The sequence below is a fragment of the Pezoporus wallicus genome, unplaced genomic scaffold (genome assembly GCF_028554395.1).
Source record: "Pezoporus wallicus isolate ANWC-B61680 ecotype Strahan unplaced genomic scaffold, APGP_CSIRO_Pwel_v1 contig_3952, whole genome shotgun sequence".
NCBI classification, from domain to species: domain Eukaryota; kingdom Metazoa; phylum Chordata; class Aves; order Psittaciformes; family Psittacidae; genus Pezoporus; species Pezoporus wallicus.
The window spans coordinates 14,263,348-14,286,449 of NW_026635034.1; the positions used below are offsets into that span (position 1 = coordinate 14,263,348).

The window sequence follows — 23,102 nt, forward strand, 5'->3', positions numbered from 1 at the left end:
CGTTTCTCTGTGAGGGCTCATTCAAAGGCAAGATTTCTCTTGGCCAGTGAGCTCACAATTTATATCAGGCAACAGAAAAAGAAAAACATTTTAGAGGAGCAAGTTTACAATTTAAAAGACAAGGAGAGGAGCTTCTGTCAGGCACTGGTCAAGTATGGAAGATGCAGTTGCAAAGAAACATAACTAAAGCCAGCCTACCCCAATCTATAAAGCATTTGGAAAACTTGATTGCTAGGCTAGAAATACCATTCACCTATGCCTTCTATATGTTACTCATCACAACACCAGCTCTTTTCCTGTAGATCCAAGGTATATGAGGGAAACTGTTATTAGAACATTTTGCCTGTGCAGGGATGCCAAATATGGAGACACTGAAATATATGCATCTGTGTCAGTCACTAATTTCATCTTCTGACTCATGTTCTGGAGTGACAGTTATTCTGCATGGCACTTCCTGTTCATACCAAGCTGAGCTACACTAGCTGTTATTTATTAGAAAGCAACCTAAAGCCACATCCAAACAGCCAGCTGGCTCCTACCCCAGTACAAATCATCACTTGCCGCATGATCAGCACTTTCAGAGCTCAGGACTGCAGGTGGCTGTGTCACTTCCCTCCTTCTGCTGGATCCCAGCACACCACACACTTCCTTCCAGAGTAGGGACCTGTCTGAAGTAACCTCACATTTAAGATCCAATTCAAACCACCACCATCTCTCGCTTTCTTTAGCTAGCTGATAACTTCCAAAAACTGATACTGGTCAGTCTGGGTGAAAGCTTCCTCCAGCTCAGAAATGGCCAGGCCAAAACAGCAAACATGCCAGAGACAAATAAGAAAAAAACACCCCATGGGAAACAGGAAGAGTTTGTACTGGAAGACAATGAATGAGAATATAAAGGGGAAAATAAAAGAATTTTACATGAACAGCTAACAACTAAACTCATACACAAGACTAATTCCAAACTAATACACGAATGGGCACAGGACTTTTTTAGCATATGTATCAAGAATGTTATTAGCACTTCAGAAGGATTAGCAATTCACCTTAGCTCAATATGATAGCATCCACTGCACAGCCAATATGCAGCTTAAATGTTGTGTCATCACTACACGCATCAAGATACTAGAAGAGTTAAACAATAAATGACCAACAGGCAAAGTACCATTAGAATTGCCACTGCCCAGCTTCACAATACCTTTCAAGCCATACTTGTAAATTTAGGTCCCCTGTTTTAAGAACCACTGTTGTGCAATTCTGCAGTTGCATCCCCACTTCATACCCCTTTAGCAATACAGTTAGGAAAGTACTTGTCACAGTTGCTTCCCCCTGTCCCCTGTCACCTTTCCTATGCAGTGAGCAAGGCAAACCAAGACCTCTGGATAAAAACACAGACAAGAGATAACACAGAGATCCAACATCACCTTTGTGCTTACTACTGGAACGCGCAGATGAAAACAGACTGAGACTAGTTGTCCCTTTGCATTCAAAGTGGAGAGGTTATCCACTATTGTGGCCCTGAAGCAACAGAAGCAAACAGACTAGTTAGTCTTGGCAGGACATGGGGGGTGTACTGGAGGGCTGCCCAATATAGTACACAAGAGATGGGTGCCTGTACACATTAACTTAATGCACAATAAACTCACTGCTGTTCCAAAAAAGGAGTAGCCACAGTATTTCATGAGTTAATATTTACAAAGGGTTGCATCATATGAAACTGGACTCAGCAGCAAAATAACACTTGAGCTGTTTTTAGCAAGCACTAGTATTCTGTCTTGCTTCAAGGAAAGTCTAGAGGTGAAAAATTTAAGGAGTAAAGATTAAAATTAACGTTTATGTAGTCATAAGCACAGCACTGATCCAGTCTCCATTTTCATGAGGAAAAAAGAAAAAGTAATATTTCAGTTACTTATCCAGAGGGCTTTGGTTAAGCAGAAAGGTTCATTTTTTTTTCTTTTATTGAGGCCATCTGACCTTGAGTAAGTCTCCTTCCAATGTACTGCTCTCTGAAACAGGCATAATGCCAGTAGTTATATGTATAGTTTGCTTTCAAGTTACTGTAATCTTTCTGCACAAATGCAGATACCGTAACTGTTCCACACAAGATCCTATGCATGATTTCTTTCAACAAGAGGCATTTGGTTTTGTAAGTCAGAATATATCATTAATTTTATTAAAGCTATTAATAACCATTAAGCCTAAGAAAAGCAGCACTTTACAGTTGCGATTGCTTTTTCTTCGCAGAATACAGATGCATAGAGCCAGTACTGCTATCCTCAACACTAACAGCATTCAAAGGCCACAGGTACAATACCTAGGTCATCATGCCACATTAGACCTGAAGGCCTGAAAGATACTGTAAAACATCTTACATCTTGCCCGTACAGCATATTCCAATGCATTGTTCAACAATCTTAACAACTTCTTCCATTTTCTGCAGATCATTCCTCAGATAAAAAAAAAAAAAGAAAAAAAATCCCCCAATTTTTTTTTCCTAAGGGGAAAAAAAACCCAAACATACAACTCTATTGTCATCCCAGAATTTCTCTTTCTGAACTTCAGCTACAAGATGTGAGTTTATAAATCTTTTCCAACCGACAGCTATGTCACTTCCTTGCTCATGCTCCATTCACTAGTATTTTCCCCTTTTTCCTGTTAGTTATTCACCCAGTCCCCTAATTTCATTTTTTTAAAGTGATTGTTCTTTGGCTTCTGTCAGTTCATTGATATTTTTCTAGTCTTTAACTGGAAGTAAATATTCTAACTGTTGTCTGAAAGCTGTACAATGAGGAATTATCCTTCTGCTTTCATGAATCAATGAGTACTCTGTAAGGCTAAAAGCATTGTTTTCCCCCCATTGTTGTCACATTTCCTCTCATTCCATTTGTTCTTGGGTTCCACTTTTCCCAAAAAGCACCACAACAGAAATAATATCCTCCTGGACCTTTCACTGGGAGATCTTAAAGTGTTTCTCAAAAGGAATCATCTTTCACTTGGATGAGTAAAACACAAGTTATAAATAGGATAATTCTCGCACCCCAGTATACGTAGCACAGATTGTGTTCCAGCTCAGCATGTTACCCAATATTCTGCTTTTTAAAGAAAGCCTCCACTCATATTGATCTTTTTAGAAAGAGACTGGTAAAGTTCAAACATTGCTTTTTTGTGTCCCACACAGCTTCTTGGGCTGCTATCACTACAATATGGGGTGTTTACAAATTCTAAAAACTCAGCAAAAAACACCCAAAACTCTCCTTTCAACTGCTTTCTTAGAATATTCATTATAACTTCTCACATTTCCCTAGAAAATGTGGTTCCTCTAGTGTTCCAACAGCTCAACACACTGCTTTGATGTTTTCCCTAAGAAATGTTCAACTGGTTCGACATCAGTTTTCATTTAAGTCACCAGATGTACTCCCATTCACATTCAGCCTAGAAGAACCTACTTGTGCCTCACTAAACCTGCAGGTTTCATCAGTAACATAAATATTCACAAAATCCCAAGTGTGAAATTCTACCAGAGGAAGACAGTTTGCAGTAAACACAACAGAACCTCAGATCTATGCTACCTACTTCTGACCCGAGTACCATTATCTTGAGACACACACACAGAGCACAAGAGACTCCCTAATACACCATGACATCCTTCAGTACAGTCTCCTCTTAAATTCTCAGTACTCTTTCTGGATCTCTCCCTCATATTCTATTTCTTTTAAACCATCATTAGAGAAACCTTACCAGCTCTTAATGTCTGTGTGCTAAGCAAAAAGCAGTCTCCAATTCCTGTGAACAGTTCAGTGTGTTATGAACTAAGTACAGCACCCTCCAAACTTCAATAAGGAAGTTTTAATAAACACGTAAATTAACTCCTGGTGTTAGCAAGAAGGTCCAGCATTGCCCAACTGCCCATGATCTAATTAAATAAGGTCTTAGAGAAGTTACAGAATCCTGGGTCTCAATCCAAGTTTTTCAGTCCTTTAAAAACAGAAGGCATACAATTAGTTGCAATAGTTGGATACAGCCTTGAAATATCCTTTAATGCTAATTGATAAATAACCATAACATCCTGTCATTTGTCCAGAGGAAATGCAAGTGAGGTAGTGCAAGCACAGAACAGCTATATTCAGTACTGTATTGATGTGATTTTTTGTTTTTCTTCAACTAATTAACACTGTATTCATTAAATATGTCACTGAACTCTTTCCCAGTTTAGCAGCATGAGAGTCTGGGTTTGCCCCCAGCAGAGATGTGTCTACCCCTCATGCAGTGTTTTCAACTCTAAACAATGGAAATGACAAAGAACAATGATCCATTCAGGTACTGAAGTGCATGGGAGAATCCATAATGTTCATCTTAAATAAACTGGTTCAATAATGTAATATTCAAAATAAACATTTTCCTTTTTCCTTCTAAATGAATTGGCTAACAGGTATATTTAAATTGTTCACAATATCTTGTGATACAGCAGTTTTGAATGTTGTTTTTACAAAAGCTTTCTGTGTTAGATCGCTTCATTTTATTACTCTGAAGACTTACCTTAATTTCTAAGATACAGCCCTATTTATGCTTCACATAACCAAGCACAAACTGTTACTGAGTAGTTTCTAGCATGGCAAAGGTGAATCAAATACAACACCTTAATATAGCACTGATTGAAAATTCCCTTCCCATTTAAATAACTGGAGTGACAGAAAAAGAAACATTAAAAAGGTGAAAGTAATACCAAAAGGGGCAGAAAAAATCTGAAAGGAGCCTTTCCTGAGTGAGCTTAGAAATTCAATACCTCAGTTATCTGGTTGCAGCTGAAGCACTCAGTAAGTCCATATTCTCTGCTCTCACATGTAGAGTTTATCATATTTATGTACAGATACCTGGTGTGCCAGCCTTTGAAGAGCGGCTGAGGCTTTAAAGTCCTTTTTGATCATGCTCTCACACACATATTTCAGCGTGAGGTTATACAGTGTTGGATACTGGTGCCAGGATCAAAGTCCAAGCTACGGAATTAAACATACTAGCGGGACAAGTACAGGATGGTTAGCTTCAGCATGGTGACATGTGAATGACAGACATCTCTTTTCTGTTGGTACAGGGTGCCACAGAAATAAAAATTCCTATTGTATTAGAAGGTACCACCCAGGAATATGCCTCAGGATAGCAGATGAGCCCACACCCACTGCCACCACCTACACCTTCCTAAACCTTTCTCCCCCACCATGCAATTCAGTACTCTTCCCCACCTCTCCCAGCTTCTCCTCAGTGCCATTCCCCTGTTCCCCTCATCCACAACACTTTCTCCCCTCTTAAAGTACACTGTCCGATTTCCTCTTGTATCAATCAACATCTGAACCAGCTCATCTGCACTGCACTGCAAGGCCAGCAAGCCTGCAAATACCCTTTATTCCAGCTGGCCCCTACTCAGTGTACACAATACAATTGGTCTAGCAGCCACTGCTTTCACTGTGGGGCACATCTGATGTTTGGGCCTGTGATCCAGCTGCCTGAAAATGTAGCAGGTCCGAGTTTGATGCTAGTTAATGTTAACCTCAAGCAGGGGAGAGGCTCCAGCATCACCTGGGTACAATGGAGAAGATGAGGTAAGCACAGGAATGAGTCAACTTGGTATTTTATTTTGTTTGCAATATTTTGTCTGCAGTATTTTCAATGCTTGAAGTATAACCTGCCCAACATCATTCACAAGCCTTCTGTAGGATATCACTGTACAGAACAGAGAGCAAACTAGGACAAGATATAAAGAAGAAACATGTAACGCATGATACTGTAATACATGATACTGTAACAGTGACCAACTTCTATAATTCCACTTGCATGAAGCGTGAAACAAATAGTGTTCACCTGTGTCATGCCTGTCTAAAAGCAAAGAGGAAGCTCCCTAACATAATATATATATCAACCAGGGTATTATCTGATTACTGTTTTTCCATTATTGGTAAGTCTTGGGGTAGAACCACTGTGACACAGTGATGCTCTCTAGGAACCCTCTGCCAGCACATGCTCTTGCAATCACTCAGCCCTTTGCATTTATTTCATGGTCCTAACCCCTACTAGGAAATTACTGAGATGAAGCTGTGCCAGAGTTTGGCACTAGAGAACAGATTAGGCCATCATACATACGGAACAGGGAGACAATAAGGCAAAACAACAGTGAAGTAATAGGGAGGGCAAGAGGGATGATAACTGCCTGTCCATCTTTCCAGGCACTGACATTGGACAGCTGAAGTTTTAAATCAGTGCTCATTCCATTCCTGGCTACTCTAACATGCCCCAGGATCAAGACCCATGCCCAAACTGGAGCAAAGCTGACAGAAAGTCTACAGCAATAAAAAGAGCACAGACCTGAAGCAGGCTACTGAGAAGGAATTTCAGGCTTTGCAAAGAAGGCAAGGGATTCTTAGATCTAAATGGAGAGAGAGCAGCACAGGTCAAAGATCCTTTAGAAGAGCATCTGGAATAGATGCATCCTTCAAAGAGCTCAAGGTCAGGCTTCTAATTCATTCTAAATGTTCTTCTCTATTTGAAAACAATGGTTGTTACAGCATGAGGAATTGGGCTGTGCTGCACAATAGTTTCACATACAAATGTGACATGGGAGCATGACTACAGGACAATATAGGGCAGGAAACAAAAGAAAGACATTGCATCCCATTGAAGCAGCAGGGCATATCTCTGGCAAGCCAAAAGCAATTACTGAAATGGGAACCTGGCCAGCCTCCTACAGCCAACAGCTATCCTTACAAAAGAGCTATCAGGCCTCTGGACTGCAGCTTTATTTTGTTTCAGAGATGGGGCACCTCCAAATGCACAATGTCACTTAACATTTTAGGATACTGAATTAGAGAACAAAAAAAAACACCTAGCAAATTAGCAGCAGCTTTTCAAGCAGTGAATTCTGTTTTTTGGCTACAAAGTGATCAGATGCTTAACTTCTCTGAAGTTACAGCTCAGTAAGAAGAAGATTTTACACCTGTATTTAAAAATAAGCATGCATGTCTTTCCACAAAGATCAGTGCTTTTTGTGAGCAAGACCCTAGATGACAAAAAAAAAAGTCAAGTTGATCAGTTTCTTGCTGATCCTTAGAGAATACTTCAGATACTGTGGTTACAATCATGGAATGAGATTTTTAATAGAATACTGTAACAAATTTGCTTTTATGTTTTTATTAGCTGAGACACTGGAAGACCAGATAAATTTTATCTCAGTTCTGCTGATTTTTAACATTTGGATCAAAAGAGATCGTAACTAACATTTTGTAGCTCTACACTTATTCTGTCTGAAGTAATTGCCCTTAAATTCAGTCCATTTACATTTTCACTGAAAAAAAAAACCCAGCAGTAAATCTTGTGTCACTTCCAAGGTACTTCAGAATTAGCATGTGGTCAGGTATAAACCTGGCATGATCTGTAGTGCCTAAGAAGAGTTTAAGTAACAAGACTATTTCAACAGAGCACATGAAAGTTCCAGTAATCATTAGAAAGAAAAACATGGAATGAGACAAACTCTTTACTTCACACAGAATTAATTTGCTAAGACATTAATATGACCTTTCTTTACGCTGGCAATAGTTGTACATAGCTATTAAGTACAGGATAAGTCTACTGTGCGTGAACTTTATGGATGCTTGATTAAAAAGTAGCTGCGTAACAAAATTGAATTTGAAATTTTGCAACCTTTCATAATTTTACATTTTTTGTAAATTTGGGGTTTTCATAAACATTTTTTAGAAAACTTACATGTAATTTTTTGTTCCCTAGGGAGTTGATAAGCAAAGCTGCTACAAACACAGAAATGCAGAAGGCCAGGGGAAAAAAAAAAACCAAACCTGTTCGAAAGAGCATTTAAACATTCTTAGTTCTCCTTTAATACTTAATAAAACTTAAAAAGCTGATGATAAATGAACATAACGTTGATTCAACATGCTGGAAGTTCATTTTAATCAATTGCAAGACATTTTCTATTGCATCTGAGAAGTTGTACTCTACATTGTGACGAAGTAGCGCAAATTGGATACATGTTTTGCCCAGATACCACGCAGAAGCCTGAATCACCCGTCACTCTTGAGGAACAAGTACTTTAACATTCATTGTAACAAAATGAGCATGTGTGCATACGCAGTTTGAAACTCGAGTTCCTCCTCATCTTATTGTTGCTTTTTCCTTCAAACTGAGCAATACACACGATTTGGTTCTCAAGCAGGTAAGAGGCATAAAATTTTAGAAAAGTTTCTTCTAGTGTTAGCAGCCACTACAGTACAAATTATCTTAAGAATTCAGAAACAAGTTTCCCAAACAAAAGTCTTCTCACCCAGACACCCTGAGGAAAGCAGAGCTGACTTATGACAGGCATGACCAATTCAAAGTGAAACCTTTTCTAATACTATGCATTTCACAAGGACCAAACCACACTGTGTTTGTCAGGTACTACAAGGTCACAAGTGTAAGCAAGTAGACCACTAAGAAAATACACCTTCTTACTATTACTGTATCCAAATACACTGAGTTGTACTAATATGAAACCTCTGATAACAAACAACCTTTTAATAACTCTGATTCAGACCATTATCCTTATATATATGCTGATCTGTTAACTAAATTCTTTAAGAATGTGTGAAGTGTGTACTAGGTGGCTGTAAAATGCTACCAGCACAAAGAATTCTAGTCTAAAAGCACTTAGTCCCAATGTGCACAATGAAAGTAACTATGTCAGGGTGTCTATTATAGTCCTAAGTTAATTCTCCATTTATTTGCTGACACTGGTTCTGTGAACCCAAATTACAGAACATACTTAGCATCCCCTCACCTACAAATGATACAAAATATACACTGTAGGCAATGTAGTATCAGACTTGGAGGTGGGGAAAAAAAAAAGAACAACCCTAAACCAATATAATAACCCCACCAACATAAAGCCAGGACACTGATTTCTGCTGTTCACAGGATTTTCTGCCTTGTGTTCCACTGTTAATTCCAGATTTATCTACACTTATCAGAAAAAAAAAAAAAACAAACAAAAAAAACCAACAAAAAATAACACCAACCAACACAAACCAACCAACACCCTCCAACAAGTTCAAAGCCTATGCAAATTCAGAAATACCAAACACATTCACAGCATGCTGGCTGGCTATCATTCACGTGATTTCCTCAAGTCTTGGCTTGTGGCTTAGTCCTGTTCAGTGCTTCTAAGTACAGAGAAAATTGTAAAGAACACAGAATTTACAAAGTTGATAATTTTAATCAGAAACAAAGCCAAGACTGTCACACAGTCATCTCTAAATCAGATAGGCCTTACCTCATCCCAATACCAAATACCAAGGTTTGTTGGGTTTTATAATAGAAGGTTTTGATATCCAGTCTTACTTTCCAATCAAAGACAAATTTTTTTGTTATCACCCCAATATTTTTTTGCATTACTGCTATTCACTTAGACCATTCCTATATGGCCACACTCAGCATCTTTTACAAGAAATTGCATTCAAATCAGAACAAACCACTCCTGACTGTCATATACTTGTCAGGTCAGTCAGGACTCTCTACCTTGCCACAACCAGGGCACTGGATACAGTCACATCACACTGCTTGCCTTTTCTGGACCTGAGCTTTACCGCAGAGAGCATACACTGCAGAATGCAGCTATTTTTGTCCCTCTTAACTTACTCCGATTACATGCTCTTTCCTCAGCACAGTCTCAGGATGACTATATGCTGCATATCTTCTGTCATTTGGCCTGTTATGGCCCCAAGCCTAGATATATTTTTCTTAATTGCTACACATCATCTTTGGCAGGCTTAATTAGCTTCCAAGTAGACTGAGAAAGACACCGACAGTACATAAGGCCAAGAAAGAGAACATATTAGCTATCTGTTCATAATACTTACTATGCAATGGCTTAATTAAACTCCCTGACAAAAATAACAAAATTTAAAAACAGTTAACTGCTTTATTAGTCTTATATTTAGGTGCTGAGATTCAATAGGGAACGCATCTCTTACAGTCCACTGTCAGGTCTTACAACATGTATAATACTTAGCATAACATGCTTTGCCATGTGAGGTTCATTTACTTGAGTTGCTATTATCAGCATTAGTCATGAGCAGTGGAGAGGGTTGGAATCTCATTGATTTAGAGTCATTTAGGGCCATCTATTCTATCAGCTTTCCAGGAAAGCCTCACTAAGCTCATTTTATGCCCAAGTAGGAGACATGAACAAAGATATTAGGCTATCTGCTTTGGGAGGTGCTTTTTGGTCCCATATAACAAAAGTTTTTCTTCAGGAAAGAATCTAATTCTTTTCATGCATGCTCCCTGATATCTGGGTGCAGCCTTCTCTCTCTGTGCTTGCAGAGTCAAGAACATGGCTCACATCCTGCTGGGCACTGCTCAGCAAGTATCTGACTTTAGCCACCCTTCTGGAGCCCAAAGGGTTCCTTCAAAGATAGTCAGTCCTGTTACCTGGTTGAACTGAAAGCCCCACAGCTGGAAGCCTCCTGTCAGAGGACAATGCAGTTTTGAGTGATAAGATTTTAGTAACCCAGCGTGTTTCTCCTAGGCTAAATTTTGCAGAGTGGTGACAGAAGGACAAGGAATCACATCTATTACAGCCTCCGAAGAGTATACTTGTCAGCTGCTCCCCCTTAAATATACTATCCATTATATACCCTTTCAGGGCACAAAGAAGTCTGCCTCCTTAATGAGCGTCACTCAAACCAAAGCATAAAGTTGCTTCAGCTGTTTGGAATGAACCACTTACCCAAGATTCATACAGCAGCTCCCAAGCAACCCTCAGCAACCCCCAGAACACATCCCTCTGCTTTTCAGCATGTTTTCTAAAAAGCTCCAATGTCAGCAAAACACACTACTCAGGGCAGGTCAATCATCATGGTTGCTAAAATTCACCTGCTGGGGATGGACTGTCTATCTCTCTCAAATTAATACTGTTCTGCATAGGGTCCTTCAAAGTTCCTGCAGAACATGTGCTGCAAAGTTTATTCAAGATGAGGCTTCACCTTATACATGAGCAGTAACAACAGTGCCAAAGGGAGAGACAGACACGTTAGATCACAGCAGGTCAGAAGTATTTTAATTAACATTGCAGAAATTTCTTGAAGCTGAGGCAAGACAGATTGCCAGTGCAGATTCTGTAACGAAGAGCTTGCATTGCCTGTCCAACAGGCACTGAAGTCATGTCCTGGACTTGCAGAGAGCATTGCCATTTTTGTCACAACCATATTCTGTTTTATCTCAGGTTGAAGTTGTCAAGAGACTTTTATTGCCCTCTTTTGTTAATAGGAGAGTTTTCTAGCAGCAAATAGACTCAGTAGCGTGCATACACCCTGCTTGGTCCAACTTTAAGACAGGACATCAATTACTTGCAGAGACAGTTCTAAACCAAGACAGGCAGGCTTGCCATGACATCCAGTGGCGAAACAGCCTGTATTACCCTACGTGTTTCTTCAGCCCATGTAGCGTCCTGTTACCTGACTTTCTCAAAAGTGGAACCCATCTGAATAGTGCAGTAGGATTTGCTTCACTCAGCGGAGCCAAAACCATTAAACATTATAAACATATCTCAGTAACATTTGTACCGGTCTGTAGTCTCTTGAATTCAGAGCAAAGAGAATGAACATCTGGGCTTCTCCCAGTGTGGCTTTTTGAAGAATAAACAGCCAGTGCTGCTTGAAATGAAAAATCTGAGTGCAAGTACAGTTTGGGTGGGGAGAACAAGGCAAGAAAGCTGCCATGGAAAGACGAGAGCCCAAACTTCAAAAGCAAGACAGTAAGAAAGGAACCCATATGATCTTGAAAACATACTCCCTGTTTGATAATTTAGAGAAGTGCACTAGGTTGTTTATCTTCCTTCTATTCCCTAGAGATTTTGTTCGGAGGTCTTTTCCTTCCAGCTATTCTTACAGATCATTGCAGCTTCTCAAGTAATTCAGGGCCTGCCTTCCCTGACCCATCTGCCCCAAACCACCCTTCAGTAACATATTCCTAAGTAGCACATATCCATTGAACTTGTCTCCATGGCACTTACACTGCAAAACCAAACTTTTCATTTGCATGAAAACTGCACCTCTTTTTCCACACTGTTTTATGAAAAGTGTAAGCTGGCAGATTTTCCTCATGAGCATGTGGATCTTGTTGATAAAGCTATCTCCAGCACTTAGTCTGTGCCACAGTACACAGCCTGTGTCACCGCAGGTGCATCCCACCCATGTTTAGGAGGCTGTGAGAACTCTTCTACTAAAACCAAACAGCAACTTCGAGATGTGCTCACATTCAAAATGCCTGGTACAACTCTACAATTATTTTTTTTATAATTATACAACCCTATAATTTTTTTTATTTTTCAACAAACTGCCTGCCCTCTAAAGTGCATTACAAACCCATGAAACAGACACTTAAGAATCTTGCAGTCCCTGTTGTGTGGTTCAAGGTGAAGGTGTAGTTTTGTAGAAAAATAAAATTCCATGATTCTTAATGAGTCCCTGCTGACTCGCAGATGAATGATAAATTACTACTACACATACACACCACCTTTCAAATGCTTTGACTTGTAAAGGTCACATACATACTAGCCAAAGAGAAAAAGCTAAGAGAATTCTAGCTGACAACACTTTCCTAAGAGGGCTCCAGACTGAAATGAGCCTGCCATGGCAGTAGCTGCCAACTGAGGCTCTCAGATCACTTTTACATTAACAGTTCTTATCAAGAGTCAGCAAGCATGAAGAAAATGCAAAAGTAAACTCTTTCTCTCCCAATCATTCCCACCTCTGCTAAAGGGCAAAGACAAACTCTCCTAGCAACAGAACTCAGTGGTTAAATGAACAGACTGTAGCATGCCACTTTGGTCACAAGCTGTCTGCTTTGCCACAAAAAAAAAAAAAAAACAGAAGAAGGATGATGAGGGCTGGGCAAACCCTTCAGTTATTACCTTGGAGGTATTTAAGATTTCCACCTTCCACCGTGAGCTGCGGGAGCTGGCAGAAAGCACCTATACTCTCCCTGTGTTACCTGAACAAAGCTAGGCATTCCCTGAAGCAGTGCAATGAATGCGGAATTACCCCAGAAAGACACAAAGATAGGCTGAGAGAAAACAGGCGTATCTGAAACCTGACTCTTCTTCAAGGCTCCTCTCCTTCAGTGCTGTAATGGACTGTGGGAAAGTGTCTACTTCTGTTCAGAGCCAGCCCTTAACTGTCCTCTAGAATCAGGCACCAACCTTCTCCTTTGAGGAAGGTCGACTTTCATTCAACACAGCTACAAGAGGTGCTGCTGCTTCATTATTGTATATGGGACTTAGAGGTTGCTCAGACCAAAGAGTTATCATTGTTTTCTGCCCCAGTGATTACGGCTGTGAAAAGGCAAGAACTCTGGTAGCCAGAAGCCACACAAGAACTATTTATGTATTTTAGCTTAAAATGCCTTGTAAGCACATACCATTGCAGGCTAAATAGCCTCAGCTTTCAAAGCAAGAGAAGGTTGTATCAGTTGATTGAGGACATTGAGAGCCAGGAAATCAGTTCTGCAATGGAGGTATTAGCTAACAAGGAAGAAAAACTACAGGAAGCAAATAAACAGTTACTGCTCCAGAGAGCAGAAGCTGAAGATGGACCTGGCTTGACCTCACTTGCATGCAACTATGAAACACCTCTGCATGCAGAAAACAGATCCCCCTTCTGTGAGCAGCAGCATTACAGGTTCCTCTAACTGTGCTGACTGTGGTCTGAAAAAAGCTGTATCTATCAACTATGGCAAAACAGAGTATTTGTTGCTCCATGTGCATGACTATTCTGATCTCTCTGTAAGCAACACCAGGATAGACTCAAAAAAAAAATCATAAACTCTTACATGCTCTAGAAAACCCAAAACTAAAAATCTACATAATTTTAGACAGCTTGACTGCTAACTGATTAATTGTTTCATTTATCATGGTCCCATTTACAATGTAATTATAGTGATTTTATGTGAATGACTTCAGAAAATCATATGTTCTGTATAATATCTCTCTTCCAGCATCATGCATGTCAAACAGAATAGCTCTATGAACTCAGTCTTCAAGATAAAAGACAGAATCATCAATAAATTTAAGCTAGTATTGGCATAACAGTACAGCCCTGAGCCCCAGTCACAAGTCTGCTAAATGGCAGGGTCTACTTCTGAAACTGTATTTCTCCCCACAAAATAACCAAACATCAAGAAAGCATCTGGAGCTCCTAATTCATCTATTTGCCCCATAACAGTATAAAGACAGGTACAGATACATGCTGTGCAGGGGACGGTGAGTATTTAAATACTGACTTTTACTACCACTAGCTTACAGAGTGCTCCTGTGCCAGACTGAGAAAAGCCCTTCTTCTGCTCTGATCCAGGTGCAAACGCAGGAAAATGGAGTACTCTAGATGACAAGAATAACATTACATATTCCTAACTTATGATCTCAGGCTTTGAGCCATTCACATTTCAAACTCGGACTTCACTTGCTGGAGACTTGAGGACTTAACTTTGTGTGCTGCGGCTTTTAAAGGCCCAGCAGCAGCTGAGACACAACTAAGGCTCAGCACTGAAAGCAAAACTCCATCCTTACATTGTGTTCTATTACTTGAATTGCATGACTAGGACTAAACTTAATTTAGCATTTCCTATCTTTTGTCAGCTGAATTAGGCTCTAAGCTAAATATCAGAAAGACTTTTCCATGTTTCAAACAATGAAATTCCTATTTCATACCAATACAACGTATTTTTGTAGACAGAGTAGAAAGATTTAATACAGATGAATTACTTAAAAGCTTTTTTACCAAAAAACTGTTATATTAAGACAATTTACACACACTACTACAGGATACCTCAGTAATTTCTAACATAGTATGTAGCTCATGAGGCTCACCCTTGGAAAAACAAGTATATTAGAACCTATTGATACAACACAGTTTTTCTTGATTCTGCTGAGCAGACACCTCCCACCCTAAAAAGGCCTGTGACTGAGCACAGTTCTAAACCAGAAAGGAAAATGTTACACCTCTGAGAGTGATGGTCACACACTGCAGCAAGCTGCTATAAAAAGCCAATGCTCAGTGACAGTCTCTCCACCTAACCCGTCAAAAACAACAGTGAACTACACACCGGCAACAAGTCTGAGGAAAACCCTGAGAAGACAAGTCTCTGGCATGCAGAGCTGCAGAAAAGAGCCCAAGGTCTGTGCTATCAGGCCTCTGAAAAACCGAATAGCCTCATGTTTCTGACATGGGGTATGCTGTGCTTGGGGCAGTCACAGGCTTCCTGTGAAAACACCACCCTAGACCTACAACCTCATAAGTTGTTCCTGCCCACCTTGTAACACAGCCAAAGCCCATTCTCCACCCCACCAGGGCTCCCCAAGGGTTTTCCTCCCATGACCCTTCCCTCAGCAACATCCATCACACTGAGGAGGGCTGCAGATTCTCGACTGAAACCTCCATGTTCCCAGCTCATCACAAGCTCTGCCCCCAGACCAAACGTCTGCCCCTCAGCCTCAGCAGCACACACGGTCTCCCCAGCTGCGGTACAGCTCTGGCCATCCCCCATAAGCATTCCAAGTCTCTCTGCCTCAGCTGGGTGAGGCCGGCTCTAACATCACTTCATCAGGCTCTTGATGGTCCACAGCTGATGGTACCCTGCCACCCTTGCACAACAATAATGCCTATCACTGCTTTGAACTCCTCTCACCTGCTGCAAATAACACACTGCGTACCACTCGAGTACAATAGTTTAACATGAAGACAGAGCAGGATTAAGTGAAAACCACAGTGAATATCAGACAGTTCAAGAGTCACCCTATATTAAAGGGAGAAGTAAAAGAAATGCCCCTGGGTCCTCATCAATTCTCAACTGAATACTGTTAAATACCCACCTCCTTTTATGCTGGCACACACAGCTTCCCTTATCTACATACAAACATGGACAGGAACAATACCTCTTGTTACAAGAAAAGAAATCACCAGATGCACTATAAATGCAACCAGACAGCAGAGGCCCGAGATTAACACCAGAAAAAGTGCACAGAAAGTTCATGGCGTCAGAAGGAGCCCGGCTTACCTCACTCCCTGAGGCGATGGGGCAGCGGGGAGCAGCGCAGGGCCCTCGATCCTGAAGCAGCAGCACGATCCATCACGGTCCAGTAGGCCCTTGCTCTTGCTTCAGCATGTAGCTACAGCAACCCCGCCAGCCCTCTCCCGCTACAAGGCTGGGGCTGAGCTGCCGGGTCCCCCTCACGCAGCCATTTCGCGGCTGCTGTCTCCGGGCGCCCGCCCTCAGCCCGAGCCGCAGCTGAGCGGAGCCTCCCGCCACCGCTGAGGCGGCCGGCACGCGCGCGGCACGAGGGCGGCCCCTCACGGCAGCGCCTCCATCTTCATTCTCCTCAACGGCCGAACCCCGCGGCGGCGGCGGCGGCTCGGAGCCCGGGTCGGGCAGCACGGCCACCCCCTGAGGCACGGAGGGAAGGAGGAAGGGACGGAGGAGGAGGGCGGCGGCTGCCGCAGCCGGTGGCGGAGCCCGGCGTCCCTGCTGCCCGCCGGCCCTGAGGGGAGCGCACGAGCCGAGGGGCGCCGCGCGCGGGAGGAAGGAAAGAGACGGACTCGTGCTCCGCAAAGCTTTATTAACACGTGGAGCCCCGCGGCGGGCAGCACCTGCGGGCGGGGATCCGCGCTCCTCAGCGGCAACACGGGCGTGTCGGCCCCGAACACCAGTAACAACAGCCCCCGTGCACTGCGGAAACAACGCTCGGGTTTAAGCTGTCCCATACCTCCAGGCGCCTCGCTGCTCAAAATGCACACAAAGGAGACTTTTCAAGCAAATTCTGTGACAGAAACCGGTTTATTGAAGCGCACTACATCTCCCCTCCCACCACCACAGTCCTTTCTATGCTCAGGTTCCCCCCCCTTAATAAAAGAACTTGCCAAGTGCCCCCCAAAAAACACCAATGGTAAAGAATGAAAGTGACCCCTGTGCCGAGGTGGTGTTCCCCAGAGCAGCGAGCAGAGCTGCCTCCATTTCTGCCCCGATGGAACAGGGATAAGCACAGAAAACACCACATTTGGAAAAACACCATGAAACTTCTTAACAAATAACCCTGAGAACAAGAGGTTATACACACATGCTGCTGTCTGGAACAGCCAGGGAAGAGTCTGGCTTGACACCAGCACTGCTCTTTGCAGCCTTTGTGCAATGAACATCACATCACTCGGAGCCATGCGGAGCTACGAGACGACCGAGTGCTGCAGAGAGAGGCCAAGCCTGCAGCTCCCCCATGGCTGAGCCAGCGCTCGCGTCCTGAGCTGACCTGGGCAGCAAAGTGACTGAGGAGCAAACACCGTGAGCTGCCTGCGATGTCTTCGTCAAAACACCCTTTTTTACATGTTTTATTAACACACGGTTAATAACTGGACTTCACCCTGCCTTGCGCTCCCCTGCCTGCCCTGCCACTGCCTCCCATCTTCACAGAAACATAGACTCACAGAGTGGTTTGTGTTGAAGGGACCTTAAAGCTCACCCAGCTCCAACCCCTGCCACGGGCAGGGACACCTTCCACTAGAGCAGCTTGCTCCAAGCCCCTGTGTCCAACCTGGCCTTGAACACTGCCAGGGATGGGGCAGCCACAGCTTCTCTGGGCACCCTGTGCCAGCGCCTCAGCACCCTCCCAGGGAAGAGCTTCTGCCTAAGAGCTCATCTCAGTCTCCCCTCTGGCAGGTTAAAGCCATTCCCCTTGGCCTGTCCCTGCAGAAAGCCCCTCTCCAAGCTTCTTGTTGCCCCTTTAGGCACTGGATCTGCTCTAAGGTCTCCCCAGAGCCTTCTCCAGACAGAACTAGCCCAGCTTTCTCAGCCTGTCTTCATTTTGCTCAATAGTTGCTGGGGTTTTCCTCATCTCCGTGACAGCACAATTCAGATGCAACAACAAACCAACAGCTATTTTAACCAGGGCTTACTTTTCAGAAATGTGATTTCCATACACAACCTGCAATCTCTAATGTGGAAAATGAAGGTGTTTTGAAACTCCAGAAAAATGCCACTCACTCCAAGTTTGGTTGGTTTTCCATAGCCCAGGGAGTGAACTAATGATAACGCATGGGACAGGGGAGCAGGAAGCAAAATTTGGTAGGTGAGCTGAACAGCTTTTTATACAAATACACATATTTAGTTTTACTTAGGAAAGATTCCCTCCAGACACTGAAACAATAGTTTTTCCCATTACTGCTCCCTTAGTATGTACATTACAACAGCACTTTTTGAGGATTCTGCCCCAGAAATTACACAGAAAGCTCAGGAATACACCTTCTAACTGAATGTGAAGAGAAGCCTATGCCCTGCTCCTTATCCCTTGACCAGGCAAATGTCACAGGCTATGGCAGCACAAGATACGAAATAAAAGGAAATTAAATAAATAGTATCAAAATTCAATGCCATATTTGCCAAAACATTAATTCTCCTGCTTCCACAATTCCTATAGCGACATCCTCTTTCCCTTCCTTCAACCTTCCCAGTCCAGGTTCACCTCCACTCCCTGCCTGTCCCTCTCCTACTCATTCCTCTCCACTTTTTCTCCACCATCACCTCCTTCATTTTATTTCTTCCCTCAAATCCTACTTTCAGCCTCCCTCCCCCAATGCTTCTTGTTCATTTCCTTCCTTTCACAGAAATACCTTCTCATCAACCTCATTTCTCATTTTAGTCTCTGCCTAAGCAAGGATACAAAGCTACAAATAAAAGCAGTGTACTTTTATTCCTTAGAAAGAGGAAGCCAGGCAGAATTAACCTGATACTAGTTTTAAACATCAGTTTACACTCTAAACTCGACCTAGAAGTGACAACCCTAAAGCCAAAAAGTCCAGTTTCCTTGTCAATCTATAGTTGTTCCTAGTAGGCTTGCTTTCTGAGTTTTAATTTATTAAATGGCAAAATAAATATGAACTTCCAACAACTAATATTTTCAATTAAAAAAAATATACCCTAGTCTATACCCATTTTTGGTACCAATTGAACAATACTGGCTTAGAAACTAATGTAGTTAAAACGATGCAACTTCCTAGCACAGAGATGTTACATCAATATCAAAGTGCTTATTCCCCCAATTGTGGCTACAACCCCCTGAATAACACACAGTTGTTTGCAGTTTGAGTTACATGTAAACAGCACCTATACAAATAGGTGTTAGTGAATCTCTAATTTGCCAATAATAAAATAAAAACAAAGTCTAAAAAGAACTATTTCTTCATATACCTTGGGGTTTTAAGTGCTCTGTTTGGTGAAGCATCCTGCCATCGTTCTGTAAAAACACTGTATTTGGGTGCATGCAAGTCACTACAAAATTTTTCCCTTTTTCATCCCAAAATTGCCCTGGCCTAGCTCAGCGGCCAGAATCAGCTGTACTCCCATTGACAATGGCAGGTTGTGCTAGTTTTCAGCCAGAGATGATGGCCAGAGTACAGCTCTTACTGCAGTACAGAACTGTTTACTGCTAGGTTCATGAAATCAAGGTTATGATATGTAATGGCACTATGATTTTTTCTTCAGTGGCAGCAGTAACAGAGTACTGCACACAGCTAATAAACCTGACAGGTATCTGTCATCAAATCCTTATGCTATTAACAAATGAAAACCATATTAATTTTTTTTCCTGAAGACTCAATAACAATTTCCCTGACTGAAATAATAATGCACAGTCTTTATCATTGTGCAGAATGTGAATGATTCTGCAGTTGAAGAATATCACTAGAAACCCTACGTCCCGAGTGCAGTTGATATCCCAAATGGATTGAAGTATCACTGAAACATTCAACATATAAAGGCACTTCAATCAGTGCTTGTGCTGCAGCATTTCCTCAGGAATCTGGATCACCAACTTTCTAAACTGCTCAGCAGGTATTTAATAATACCATCCAGCCGTTGGTGCAGTTTGAGAAGTGAGAAGCATCATACCAAGGGTTCAGACAGGAAGTCAATGTCTGCTGTCAGAGCTGCTCTTTTCAACAAGGATGGAAGTTTCCTCTGTCTCCTGCCCGTGAAACTCTCCTTCCATTATGATATGCTGCTTCTCCTCTGATGAGTGGCTTTTCTTTGAGAAAGATCCTCACTGTCACTTTCACAGTTCCTCTGAAATAGAAAGGCACAGTCACATCAGTGAGACACCATGCTGCTAAACATGATGTTCTAATATTATTATTAGCTTATCGTCTCTTGAGAAGAGTAGAGCTAATAGGAATTTCAGAAGGCCACATGCACCGCAGGGGTCCCCAACCCTCCACCACACTGCTGGGCATCAGAGCAGCAGTGCAGACTCTCTCCAACACTGCTCACTTCCCAGGCAGACAGCACAGTCACTGCTACGGTATCCAAACAGAACCTGCAGCCTCCCTGCTGCTCCTCTGTAGCATGAATGTGGCTAGCACCTCAAGGGTTTATAGTTACCAGCTCTTCCTGCCCAACATTTCTGTAACACAACTTATGGCAGCATTAAAGGCACACAATGGACACCACGGTCCTATCCGGTTTCCCCCTTAAAAACACTGCAATCCTGTTGGGCTGTGCCTCCATTTAAGGACAGTAAAAATCACTGCTCAGCAAAATTTGTCCTTCTCCCCATTCAAGAAATGTACCTACCATACTTTCATCTTCTATTAGGACCTTTTTCACCAGCGAACGAGACAACTGGTTGCACAATGAGACAATACGGTAGGAAAGCTATGGAGAGAGGGAAGAATGAGAACTTGACCACACATATGCAGCACAGACATTCCTGAACACATTTCATTTACCTACTGTGCATTACAATTTTACATTCAAGTTTTATCTTATCTTGCCTTCTGTTCCATGAGGCTGGGGAAGCCTGACATGAGAAGGACTAAAGGCTCACTGTCATACCTTCCATCGCCTTCTAGCATATTGCCTTTTGAAGTTTTCCATGTTAACAACAGACGATTGCCGAACCAAAGCCTGTCGCTTGTCCACTGGCTGGAAGATAAGAGAGCAATTTTATTGCCTGGCTCCTGCTGGTGCACGAAATACATAAGATTCTCCATGTGCTCTGGAGCTGGGTGAAAGAATGCTGGCTGGCGAAGCTGTGGGTTCATATAGGTAAAAGCAGAAGAAAAATAGTTAAATCTAGTCCACCTTGTGCCTGGAGAGTACCCTCTGATCTCAAACAACATCCTAAAGCCAGTGCAGTCCATGGTCACACTTGGCCATGTGCACAAAACTGTGCTCAGAAGTTCCACTGCTGCCCCTTTCTAGCCATGTAACCTGGCACAAAAGGTGTACCACATGGCCTGGACTTTGTTTCAACCTACACTTACATATTCTGTTTCATAACGATCACATAAAAACAAACAAAAGGTCTGGGAACACCTTTTCTAGCTGAAGGACAGAAGGAAGGACAGCCAAACAAGAGAGAGAGATAACTAAGGGGATGCTAGAGGATGCTAAGGCAGTGCTTCCACTTTGTAAAGTTGCTGAGGTGCCTCTTAGTGCACACCTGCACCACCTTCTCTGGATAGAGCTCACATCATCTGGCATTTATTCACCTCTCTCTTTCTGAAAGGCACTGGGAAAGCAAAGAACAGGTTCCACAGAGGCTCGACAGAAAGGAGGAGGAGATGCCAGCATATCAGTGGCACTGCAGCACACTGCTGCTCAGGGGGTTTGCAGGGGCTTGCTAGAAATCACGACACAATAGAAGTAAACCAGCATCACCACACTGTTAGGTCCTGTGCTACTTTCTACATTTTCAGATAAAAGTTTTCACATTTTGCCCTTTACAAGGATATTTTTAAACCAAAGATCAATGAGGGCCCTTTCCTCGCTTCCAGGATTTGGCTCTTCTAGCACATCTTTTCTGAGTTGTGCTTTGACAGGTTTTCTTTTACCAGGCTGGGGTAAACATCATAGAAGGAAAGAATAAAAAAGCTGTGCTATAGACATTTCAAAAGTACATAGGTAAGTTTGAGGCAGTCACTTCAGCTCTAAAGAACATGTGAATGTGAAATAGGGAATAACTCCAGAGGGTGCTAGCTGTACTTTATAACCCAAGTATTAACATGGTACCACAGAGTAGCCTTTTTCTTGTCTCTCTCAAAGCTGGTCGATGAAACCTTGTCTGCTTATCAGAAGCCCAGGTAACCTGCCACTGCAAGGAATCTGCACTTAGAGATCCCAAGCAAAATTAGAAGGTGACCCAAGAACAGCAACCCATGACCAGCTTTTGTCAACACTGGACTTGCCAGGAATCACAGGACAGTTGAGTTTGGAAGGGGCCTCTGGAGATCTTCAAGCCCAGCTCCCTTGCTCAGGCAGGGTCAGCTACTGCAGCGTGCCCAGCACCACAGCTCACTCGGATGTTGAAGGACAGAGACTCCATAACACCTCTAAGAACATGTTCCAGTGTTTGACTGCTCCTTTAGTAACAAGTTTGTTTGCTCTTTGTAATATTTAAATGTTATTTCTTCCTGCTGGTGCCCATTGCCTCTTGTTCTGTCACGGGACGCCATGAGAAGAGCTTGGCTCTGTTTTCTTTACTCCATTCCACCACATATTTATACAGATTGAGAAGATCTGCCCAAGCCTTCTCCTTTTGACACTGAACAATCCCAGCTCTCTCAGTCTCTCCCTTTTGACAAACAGTCCCATCCCTTAATCATTTTCACAGCATTTCATCTAACTGACTCCAATGTTTTGCTGACATCGCCGTAATGAAAAGGGAAAAAGCTGTCATTTCATACTAGTGATGAGGATCCACACCACTGAAAAGATGTAGGCTTTGTCTTTTAACCATACCTAGAGTATGACAGCACAAGACATTGGTACCCTGGCAATAAACACATGAGGAAAGAACTGCAACACCTGAGCATGGAAAACAGGCAAGAAAAAAACACATCAGAATTCAGACATGTGCCTAAAATGTTTGGATGCCCATCTGGTGTAAAGGAACAGGTGTTCTGCAAACCCTGACACAGCCCTTCTGAAAACAGAGCACCTTTCACCTCCAAAACCACATCAAAATTTGCATAGACCAGAAAACTGTATGTGACAGATTGAGGGGAAAAAAGTTCAAAACCAGACCTGGT

The 23,102-nt window shown here is 42.4% G+C and overlaps 1 protein-coding gene across 2 annotated transcripts in view; it reads right to left on the reverse strand.

Annotated features, from left to right (window-relative positions):
• Positions 1–18,891: 18,891 nt before the first annotated feature.
• DAPK2 (death associated protein kinase 2) overlaps positions 18,892–23,102 on the reverse strand; it is a 48,409-nt gene continuing 44,198 nt past the window's right edge. The window contains exons 10-12 of one of the 2 annotated variants that reach the window (XM_057399810.1): positions 20,905–20,994; positions 20,644–20,724; positions 18,892–20,136 (exon numbers count right to left, since the gene is read on the reverse strand). In XM_057399810.1, the coding sequence (XP_057255793.1) occupies positions 20,062–20,136; positions 20,644–20,724; positions 20,905–20,994 (246 nt within the window). In that variant the 3' untranslated portion in view covers positions 18,892–20,061. The remainder of the gene's footprint in view (positions 20,137–20,643; positions 20,725–20,904; positions 20,995–23,102) is intronic. The other variant, XM_057399819.1, reaches the window with a different exon arrangement.